The sequence below is a fragment of the Citrus sinensis genome, chromosome 8, assembly GCF_022201045.2.
Source record: "Citrus sinensis cultivar Valencia sweet orange chromosome 8, DVS_A1.0, whole genome shotgun sequence".
In the NCBI taxonomy this organism is placed as follows: Eukaryota; Viridiplantae; Streptophyta; class Magnoliopsida; order Sapindales; family Rutaceae; genus Citrus; species Citrus sinensis.
The window spans coordinates 21935928-21947477 of NC_068563.1; the positions used below are offsets into that span (position 1 = coordinate 21935928).

At 35.3% G+C, this 11550-nt stretch overlaps 1 protein-coding gene across 3 annotated transcripts; it reads left to right on the forward strand.

Annotated features, from left to right (window-relative positions):
- Positions 1–4888: 4888 nt before the first annotated feature.
- Positions 4889–10352, forward strand: LOC102626433 (myosin-binding protein 1-like). 3 transcript variants are annotated; one of them, XM_006487705.4, is made up of 4 exons: positions 4889–5021; positions 6081–7971; positions 8240–9787; positions 9894–10352. In XM_006487705.4, exons 2-3 carry the CDS (start codon positions 6195–6197, stop codon positions 9760–9762), a joined length of 3300 nt encoding a protein of 1099 aa, XP_006487768.2. In that variant the 5' UTR covers positions 4889–5021; positions 6081–6194; the 3' UTR covers positions 9763–9787; positions 9894–10352. The 3 variants fall into 3 exon arrangements, with proteins under 3 accessions (XP_006487768.2, XP_006487767.2, XP_052288085.1); XM_006487704.4 differs by lacking the exon at positions 4889–5021 and adding an exon at positions 5029–5291; XM_052432125.1 differs by lacking the exon at positions 4889–5021 and adding an exon at positions 5326–5721.
- Positions 10353–11550: the final 1198 nt, after the last annotated feature.

Consider the following 11550-nt stretch of genomic DNA (forward strand, 5'->3'; position numbering starts at 1 on the left):
AGGGGTACTAATCACTTAATAAATCATGCTAAACGTTATCCTATAAAGTTATTCAAGAATGTACAACAAATGCACCTATCTTTTTCTTCTAAAGTTGATGAAAATGCTTCACTTAATAATTGGAGTTCTGAATCAAAATGGGATATGGCTACAGTAAAGTTTTTTGTGGCTAGAATGATTATACTACATGAGCTCCCTTAGCATTTGTTGAATATGTTGGGTTTTATGACTTGTTGAAGCTACTCCAACCTTCTATTGAGACTATTAGTCGAAACATCATCAAAGCTGAAATTTTAAAACTTTATAATGTTGAAAAGAAGAGGATAATAGGTATTTTGAAAGCTTGTGAGAGTAGAATGGCAATTACTATAGATATGTGGACTGCTAGTAACAAAAAAAAAAAAAAAAGGATGCATGGTTATTAAGACACATTACATTGTAGCTCATGGGTGTTGTGAAGTCTATAATGAGATAATATTCTTGAAACTTTTTTTTTGTTTAAGCATAAATTAATGTCTAGTTTAATATTTTAATTATTTTTTCACATTGTTAGGTTTATATATGTGCCAGCTCCACATAGTGCTGAGGTAATGTGTAATGAGTTATATGATTTTTTTATGGATTGAAATATAGATAGAAAGTTGTCCACTTTAACTGTTGATAATTGTGCTGCAAATGATTCTATGATTACCTTGCTATTGGGGAAATTTTCTACTAGTTCAATGATTATGGGTGGCAAATTATTTCATATGTGTTGTTGTACTCATGTATTGAACTTGATAGTCAGAGCTGGTTTATCTGTGATACAAAAGGGAATTGAGAAAATTAGAGATAGTGTTCATTATTGAACAGCAACACCAGCTAGAGTTGAAAATTTTGAGAATGCAAAAAAACAATTAGATATTAAGGAAACCAAAAACTTGGTATTTGATTGTAAAACTAGATGGAACTTCACTGACTTGATGCTTAGTACTGCATTGTTGTATAAAGATGTATTTGATCGTTTAAAGGAACGTGAGAGAAATTATACATCTTTGCCTAGTGAGTCATAATGGAATTTGTCAAAGTTTATATGTGAGTATCTAAAAAGCTTTTATAAGTTGACATAACTTTTTTCGGGGACACGATATCCGACATCTAATTTATTTTTTGCCAAGATTTGTGAAATTAGATTGTCAATGAATGCATGGTTACAATCACCAATTGAGGGGATAAAAAGTATGGCCACTAAGATGATTGCGAAGTATGAAAAGTATTGGGATGTTAATCATGGAGTTCTTGCAGTGAGGACTATGTTAGATCATAGGCGTAAAATATTATTGATTAACTTTTATTTCCTAAAATATATGAGGAAAAAGCTGAATCCGAAATTGAAAGAGTGCATAAGTTATTTGTTGATTTAGTGCATGAGTATAAAGCAAAAGCGTCTATAAAATTCAAGTGGGCGGGTTAATGGTTCTGCCAATTCTCAAGCTGCTACAGGAGGGGATTCTATTATGTTGGACTTGGATTTGGATAAAATGGCTGATGAGTGGCCATTATTTAGAAATGAAAACACATAGAATACTCATTCCAAATCAGAATTAGAGCTTTATCTTGAGGAGAGTACTTTGCCTTCAACTAGTCAATTTGACCTTTTGTCATGGTGGAAGAATAATCAAAGCAAATATCCTATACTTGCAAATATCGCAAGGGATTTCTTGGCTATTCATGTATCAACAGTTGCTTTGGAGTCCACTTTTAGCACTGGAGGTAGACATTTGAGCCCTCATCGCAGTAGACTTCACTCATCCACAGTGAAGGCATTGGTGTGCACTCAAAATTGGTTTTGGCTTAAACAAAACCTAAAAGGTATGAAAATTTTATTTGTTAGAATCAAATAATTTGTTGTATTGTTCTTATTATCAATTTATCACTAATTGGTTATCTTGTTCATTATGTTTATGATTTACACATTTTTTTAGATGGAATTCCAGAAGAAGCAATACTTTCTGCTGAGCATTTGATTTATGAAAGTTGGATGAGCAAGGAATAGTCAAATAAAGTGGATGATTGTGAGTTTAGTCTTGAGCACTGGTGGCTTGAAATTTGAACTTTAAATTGTAGAATTATGTTATGGATTTGTATTTGTGGATGTTTATTACTTTAAAACTTCAAATTTTATATTATATATTTGTGTTGTATTTATTTTAGAACCTGGATATGTTATATGTTTTGTATTTGAAATTTTGCTTAACTAAAGTAAAGCATTCTGGCTTGTATTCATTTTTTTTTCCTTTTTCCAGCAACTTAAGTAAAGCAATCCAGGTTCAAAACTCGGAATCCGGAAACCTAATTTTTTCTAGGTTGAACCCGGACCGGACCCAGATTGAAAAAACTGGGTTCAAATACGGGTCCGGTAATGAGAATTCTGTGTCCGGGTCCAAATCTGGAACGGCCAAAACCGGACCCAGACCTGGAAATTGCCATCCCTACATATATACATTCCCACAAGACTAAGTGCATGTTTGGTATGACTTATTTAATGGTCATAAGTACTTATTTAATCGCATAAGCTCTTATAGTATTTTTGTTATTGTTTGGTTATTTTTTTAATAGAGCTTTTGAAACTTAAATAAGCTATTTTGTCTTTAGCAAAAGCTCAAATTTTAAGCTTTTGAGAGTAGAGGTCAAAAAACTTTTTTTAAATGTTAAAATATCTAAAATATCTTCTACTTATTTAATAATCTTATTTTATTTTTTCACAACGTTACTTTAAAAAATTTGTCTATTAAAGTAATTTGATAAATTTTAATAAAAACTTTTATTAACAACTAAACAATTAATTTTTTTTTTTATAAAAGCTCTATTTATAAAAATTTTACTAATAAAAACTCAACTTAAATAAATTCTACTTGAAAAACTATATTAAACGAAGCCTAAGTCTTGATGGCAGTGAAGTATTAACGAAGCCGCACTGACTAACAACAATTCTCAAGTCCATTAGAAAACAACAGTCCCTTACTCTTTACACTTGAGATGACTCCAACTTATCCAAAACCAATTTAGTCTACCCTCTCGACCAACTCAAGCCTTTTTATATACAACTCTAGCATCTCCTGTTGCAGCGTCCTCCCGTTGTCCCCAATCTCATTCAATTTCTCACCATCCATCACCCTCATCCCAACATCAAGTGCCGTCAATCCATTTCCCATTCCCAGCTTCAACATCTCCTGTCTTAGTAACTCACTCAATCGTTTCGAATCCATCTTGTTATTTACTTTCTCTTTAGCTGTAGCTGGAGAATCACTTCATTTTTCTACTCCTCTTTTTATTACCTTGTTTAGGCAAAGTTGGCTTATTATCTTGTACATGCAAACCCAAAACCATAAATGGAGGGGGGGTTGAATTTGTCCTTCTTCGACCGGGACCGGGACACCGGCCCACTCCTCTCACTCAGAGTGGAGCTAGGTTTTTTCGTTTCTGGGCTTTCACTAATGATTGGCTTGACAATGATATCGGAGGCATTGGGAGACGGAGCTGTGTTTTCTGAGTACTCATCTTCTGGGTCTAAAATTGATTCACGATCTGTCAAATGTGATTTGGGTTTGTGCTCTTTAGTGGAGTCGATTTGTTCTGATGCCCCTTCCTCGCCAGAGAATGCGGAGGAGGGTGGTTTGTGGCAGGCTTTCTCTGAGTCATTGAGAGAATGAATCACCGATACAAACGAGAGAGATGGAATGAGGGAATCAATTCGGAGGAGTTTAGTTTATGCAATTATTTTTTTGGTTATGGCAATCTTGAAAGCGCTTCAACATAGTAGGACCCTTATTTTTTAGTTTTTTTTTCTCCTCGAAACAATTACAAGCCCGCATAAAACCCGAATCTCACACGGATTTAGTTTAAATCCGCAACCTAGTGCGGGTTTTGATTTATAATGCTAAATCTATCCGTAACTCACAAAATTATCTAAGCAAATTTTTACACACAGATTTAGACAGATTTACGAGTTTACAGATACCATTATCATACCTATTCGGATTTTTCCACATTAAAAGATTGGTCAACCACAATAAAATACAATTAGGCATATTTACCAAATATAATGTAATAATATTTTAATACTAGTTTTAATACCATATGATAAGTAGTGTTAAAGTTAAATCACCAAAAAGACAAATACATCTCGGTTCGTTTAAACGGTCAAATTATTCCGTCTCATTTGCCACGTCATCACCATAACCAACCATTTTAACTTCAAACGTATAATCATTGGTCGGCACCGGGCAACAACTCAGTGCCAAGGTCCATTTCATTGGTCGGTGACGTGATTTTCGTCACCTCCAACAACATTTTTGTGAAAAAGTAAAAAAGCCAGCAAAATTGAACACAGAAAAAAAAAAAGAAGGAAAAAGAAAAGAAAAGAAAAGGATATCACAAAGTTTGGCCAAATTTTTTTTTTTAAATAGACCCCACCATATTAAAAAAAAAAACTCTTTAGTGAATTTCTTTGATCGGAAGGGAATATTTTACTTTTTACATCAATATTTTAATTTTTGAAATATACTTCATACTGATATTACTATTTATATTTGGCTATTGTAAGTACAATGGGTATTTCGTTCTCAATAATTTGATTGAATAATTTTTAAATAATTTTATTTAATTAATTATTTGACTTCAATTAAAAAAAAAAGAGATTAAAAAAATTAATTTAAGTAGTTGGATTGTAATTACCAACATCGACGATAATTTCATAATATCAAAAATAATTAAAAATAGTAATCCAAACATTTAGTTTTTAATTTATATCCCCAAACATGGGATCTATTGGACTTACACACTTTAATTATTAACATTTTCTATTACATATTTAAGGGGGAAAATGACTTATTTATTTAATTTGGAGGAAAAAAAATAAAAAACACTTTGACAGTTCATTCTAACTGGAACTGTGGCAGTTATAGACAGGAGCAGAAGGGGAGGCTGCCTTCAAAAGCACTTAATAGCTTTTGATATGCTTTTTGCCATGTCAACTTTCGGTACGTGTCATTTTCTCTTTTCTATCAGCTCAGCAGCCGACCTTTTGGCTTTTGTCTGTCGGCTTCGTATTTTCAAATTCCATTTCAATTTTTGTTCCAAATTCTGAAAACTACGTGCAATCTCGTTGTTTCGTAATATAATGAATAAAAACAATTTTTCTTGTTCTTTTTCTTTCACAAATACTACATGGGTTCTGTTTTTTGTCATGATCTAGAACGTGGGTAGCTTTGATTTCATGTTCTTGTCCTAAATTTTCAGTCTTTGAACAGGTCAGTTTTAATCTCTGTCTTTATTTTCCTTCTTGAATTTCATTGATTGACTTGTTGTTTGTCAATTGGTATACACGATCATTGATGTGAATTGGAGTGAATTATGATCTTATTATTGATTCTCTATTAGAATTGAGTTTGTTTAAATTTCATTTATTGACTGATCTTCTTTACTTTTTGTCAACTCCTACTTGTCATTTTAATGAGGTTTTGAGTTTGTTCTGAATTCTAATATATGCTGATCTCGTATGTACCATGAGTGTTTTTTTTTTTAAAATCATTTTGATCTGATTGTTATTGGATTAACTTCTTATCTGTTAGCTTTGTGTTCACGTAACATAATTAAATTTATATTTTCCAAATTAAAATATGGTTTGCAAGCTTCTAATTTGGGATGAATGGGAGAATCAAGCCAGTGGGATATTTATAGGTGAGAAATGGGTGCATATGTTTTTGATTCCAGGCCTGCGCTAGAGTTTTTATCGATTTGGAACTTCCATGGGAAATGTGTCTAGGTCCAGTTTTGATATTTGTTTAATTCTTTGGATAAAGTGCTTTTGATGAGGTTTTGTGGCTATTCATCATATTCGCTTTGTTCTATGTATGAGTCTTAATACTTTGGCCAGCTTCCAATAATGAATTATATACTGCAGCTGTCGGTGTTGGATTGACTTGCTGTTTTCCTACTTTTCTGTCTGTTTAGCTTTCAGTTGGGGGGGAGGAGATTTGGGTGGTTCCTTGAATTGTTCCTGGTTCTAACTTTGTTCTGTTTGTTAATTATGATTACAGATTTGATCACATCTTGGATATTTGATATTGTTCTGGGAGGATTGGAGTTCTGTGTGTTCCGAGCAACTAATACATCATATTTGAGGCTACTTAAGCATTCAAGCACAATAGGGAATGGCTGCCAGGGAAAATTCATCTGTGAAACCCCAGAAAATTTCCCATGGTTTTGTCAGAGCTTTGGGATCAGCTGCTCTTGAGTGGTTGCTGATATTTTTATTGTTTATTGATGCCATATTCTCGTACCTAATCACTAGATTTGCCCATTATTGCGAGTTGCAAAGGCCGTGCCTGCTGTGCTCGAGACTTGACCATGTTTTGGGCAATGAAAAGTTAAATCCTTACAGGGATTTGATCTGTGGCAAGCATAGGTTGGAGATCTCATCCTTAGTTTTATGTCATGCTCACAATAAACTTGTAGATGTCCGTGGAATGTGTCAGAATTGTCTTTTCTCGTTTGCCAAGGTTAACAGATCAATCACTGAAACATACAGCTTATTGGTGGGTAAGGTGGGGGATGATTCTAACTTTGGATCTGATGAGGATCCATTGCCTGAAGGTCATAAAAACAGTCAATCTAGTATAAGACATTGTTCTTGTTGCAATGAACCATGGACTGCAAGAGGGAATGTCCAAAAAATGATACATAGCAAATCAAGTGTGTCTGAGCCTGCTGAAGTCAATGTTCATTTGTCGGATGTTGATGAACATAACCAGCATTTTGAAAAGAGAATTGAAAAACCATCAGTGGTGCTAAGAGCTACTCATCCGAAAAGTTATGGGCAAGATCCTCTGTCTCATGTAGAGTACACAGAGCTGAAGGTTGCTTCCGACACTGAATCTGAAGTCCTTTTGTCAGATGATGATGATGCATGTGCTCAAATACGTGAAATTAATTGTCCTAAGGAAGATCTTGCAGCTCAATATGTGCAGCTAGAGCCTCATGTAATCATCCCGTCTCACGATTCAGCTCAAGAGAATCTGATAGATCACGTTTCTGCTTCTGAGCCTTCACTTACAGCTTCTCAAGTAAATTCAGACGTTGTTGAGCTCCATAGTGGCATATCTGTAGCCTCTACTACTGCAGTTGGAGATGTATTGGAGGACCTAAATTGGGAACATGTTGACATCAAGGCTGATCCTTCTGCAGTTACTAATCTTATTTCCCTTGATGATGTTCCCCCATCACCAAAGGCTGAGAAAGCTTCTATTGATATATCCCATGCGAGCAAGCTTATATCTGTTGATGACATCTCTACATCATCAAGTGCAGGGACTAATTATGCAGACGTGTCGAAAGAAAACATGCTTATTCACCTTGATATCCCCCAATCATCAAAGTCCAGGGAATCTCCCCTTGGTATTTCTAAAGAGAGCAAGCTAATTTCCTTTGATGAGGTCTCTCTACCATCTAATGCTGTTGAATCTTCTGTTAATGTATCGGATCGAAACAAGCTTATTTCCGTCCACAATGCCTCTCCATCAGCAATTGCTGAGAGAGCTTCTATTGATGTATCAAATGACAGCATGCGTATTTCAGTTGATGATGTCTCACCATCATCAAATTCAGGGAATATTTCTATGGATGTATCAAAAGAGAATCAGCTTATTTACCATGATGTCCCTCCACAATCAAAGTCCATAGAATCTTCGATTGATGTTTCCCAAGAGAGCAAGTTTATTGCCATTGATGAGGTCTCTCTACCATCAAACGCTGTTGAATCTTCTGTTGATGTGTCAGAGTGCAAGCTGGTATCCCACAATGATGCCGCTCCATCATATGGTGGGGATAGTCATCCTGAAGTTTCGAAAGATAGCAGATTTAATTTCCTTGATGATGGCCTGCAAACATCTGATGCTATGGAATCTCCTTTGGAAGCACAGAAAGAGAGCTGTAAGTTCAAGCTTTTCACTTTTTTCTACTTTTTTTATCTGACTTATGGAAATTGCATAGTAATTCCTTTTAGCATCTATAATGAGTGTGATACATCTCCTCCCACCCTTAAATTTCCCATGGAATAGGGCCTTGAAGTATTTATTCTACTCATGCTATGGAGTTTCCAATTGAATATTCATTGTTTGCCGGAACTGCTGTAGGCATTTATGACTATCAATTTTAACAATTTTTCCTGTATCAAATTTTTCTTTTTCTCTTTTTCTAGGTGCTACAAGAAGTGTTGAACTTGAGGAGACAGAGCGTGAAGAAATCCGTGAAGCTGGAAGTGTGCCGAGCACATCAAATGGAACAGCTACAGAAAGAAACCCTGTTTCAAGTGATACTGCTGCACTGGCATCCAATTTATTGGATCTCAGTGATGCATATAAGGTAGCTGTTGGCAGTAGAGGTAGACAGTTGTCTGGTGTGCTTGCTGAACAATGGTTTGGGAGGGATTCTTCCAGACTTAGTGAAGATCTAAAGCTTTTGTTGTCACAACTATCTGCTCGAGGATTTGACCAATTGCTGTCAGATATGAGTCCTAGAATTCGTGCAAATAGTGAGGAATTGAGGACTTCTGATACTTCTAGTTCTAATGGAATGAAAATACTTCAAAAAAGGATTTCACTTGAGAGAAATGAGTCTGGTTTTGAATCTCTAGATGGAAGCACTGTCAGTGAAATCGAAGGTGAAAGTGCGGTAGATCGGTTGAAACGACAGATCGAACATGATAAGAAATTATTGAATGCTGTGTATAAGGAATTGGAGGAAGAAAGAAATGCTTCCACGGATGCTATAAATCAAGCAATGGCCATGATTACTAGACTGCAGGAGGAGAAAGCATCACTTCACATGGAAGCCTTGCAGTCCCTCAGAATGATGGAAGAGCAAGCTGAGTATGACATGGAAACACTGCAAAAAACAAATGACCTTCTAGCCGAGAAGGAGAAAGAGATTCAAGATCTAGAAGAGCAGCTTGAATATTATAGAAAGAAGTACCCAAATGACTCGATGTTGGAAAGCATTTTGGAGCTAAATCCCGGCTTCAAAGCGAAAGAGATTAGGATGGATCATTCGGACTCTACATGCGTTCATGAAAGTGAAAATTCTAATAACAACTTGGTGATCAATAGTCCCAAAAAAGATATGTCATCTGAGGACATGAAAACAGTATCTGTAAAAAATTGGGTGTTAGAATTTGAAGATGAAAAGAAGTATATTTTAGAAAGTTTGAAGAAATTGGAGAAGAAGCTTTATATGTTCTCATACAATGGGCTGTACTCGGCAGACTTGGCTAATGGTGGAAATTCTGGAAATGCAGTAGATGATGTAAATGACTCCAAAGAACTCAACTGTAAAGGAGATTCTGATGTGCACAGCGGGACAGAAGGGAATGACTCGTCGATGCTGAATAAAGCATGTGAATCAAGAGGGAGTCCGCATGACCAGGGATGCAGTTCCTCACTTGAAAAACCTCAGATCAGTGGCAAGGACATTAGTGAAATGGATTGTGGTGAGAAAATCTCACCTGCGCTTTGTGAGGGAACAGATTTGGTTTCTCTTGAAAATGAGATATCTGATCTGAACGAGAGGTTGGAAGCACTTGAGTCGGACCAGAACTTTCTTGAACTCACGATTAACTCGCTTAAAAAAGGAGAGGATGGTGTTCAATTCGTCCAGGAGATAGCTTATCACTTGCGAGAATTACGAAGGATCGGGGTAAGAAGGAGCGAAGAAAATGTTGTTTGAGGATTAATGCATATTCAACTCAAGGGTAAGAACTTCAAACTCCTCTTATACACGCCTACTTAATACACATTAACATATCCCTTTCCGCAAGCTTTCTACTTCAACCTAAGTTCTTGTTTTTTATTCATCAGATTGACGCAACACATCGATGATCCAGAAAGAGGTCTCAAATATAACACGGCTAAAATAATGAAGACTGGCAATCAATTGTACAGAATTCACAGCATGTTTCTCCACATACCAAGAATACAAAATAGAGCTTGAGTTTATACAGTGTGCTTCTGTTTTTCTTTCTCCTTTTCATTTTTTTCATTTCCAATTTTCTTTTCACTAGCTAAATTATTTTACAAGTAGAGTGCTATCAATTCAAAGATTTGGTTTCTTTTTTTTTTTTTCCCCCACAGCATATCTTTTCTTAATTGCGAGATTGGATGAGTGATTGCATTTGCTTTGTACAAGTTTTTGTGTAAAGTTAGCAGTATTTTGTACATTAAAAGGGTTGAGATTAGCTGTTCAACCTGATGTTTTTTACATTAGAACAAATGATATATTTTACATGTAAATCTGATTTGCTCCTTTGATTCCTTTTAGCTATTGTTAATTTACTTCTTGTAATTAGCTTCATGGCCATAGACTTGCACTTAAATGATTAAAATTTAATTACTAAATTAATAATGTTATAGCTAAACTCTTGGATAAATTATTTTTTATAAATTAATGTGTCATTTTATGATTGATTGGATGGAATATAAAATAAAATAAAATAAGCATGTGGGTCACGAGCACTTTTTATTCTTCAACCACTTATATGCTTCCACATCAATTTATGCAAAATAATTGGTAAGCCTATAACTATATTATTTGCTTTGTTTCACTTGTTTCTGTTGTACTTTTACTTTATTGTCGACTTAATTAAAGGAAAGATAAAGCCGTACATCTGTAAATAAGTAAATTTGGGCTCCATCTACCATGCCCCCCGGGCACCGTTGGATGAAAAGGAGGAAGATCGTGGAAGTGGGAAATCGCCAGGTGGCAGTTGACAAAAACCGGGAGTATAAGTCAATAGACAGGAACTGTTTATGGTGCAATAATTTTATTAAATGGAACAACAAATATGTTGGGGCAAACTCTATCTTACATGCATGTAAGATACATGCCTCTCACATGAATAGTGTATATGTGGGACCCACACACTATTCATGTGAGAGGCATGTATCTTACATGCATGTAAGATAGGGGATCCCGCATGTTGGTATAGACAACAATAAAGTAGTTAGCTGGAGCATTTATATGTAGAAGCAAGTAGTTTGTTAGAGACAATTTTATGTACGTTATAAACAAATATTTTGTTGGAAGAGGCATATAAGTGTGGTTACTGTAGCACGGAAAATGAAATGAGATCAATTGATGTTAACTAAATAAAAAATGAAGCATGAATGAAAGGATAGGAAGTAGATGTAGTTGATTAGATGTGTTGAGAATACGCTTGGAGCCGCAAAATCCGGCGGGGCCACATTAAATGGAGCAAAAAATAATCCAGTATGTGGAGGGATGAAATGGATGAATTGGCGAATTGGTAGGAAGCATCAAAAAAATTGAGAGCCGCTGTCGGCTGACCATTTGTGGCATTAGTTCCACAAATGGGCAAATGGGGGAAGGAAGCTTGTGTAAGTGGCATTATTTGTAGTGTATGGAAATAATGGGAAAACGAGGAAAAACAATTACAGCACAACAAGTAATACTGAAATAAATAGAAAGGAAAGAAAAATGGAATGAAAATAAAGTATA

Coding starts and splice junctions, on each gene's coding strand:
- LOC102626433 (XM_006487705.4), top strand. CDS start 6,195: ATGGCTGCCAGGGAAAATTCATCTGTGAAACCCCAGAAAATTTCCCAT. Junction 7,972..8,239: donor GGAAGCACAGAAAGAGAGCT/GTAAGTTCAAGC, acceptor CTCTTTTTCTAG/GTGCTACAAGAAGTGTTGAA.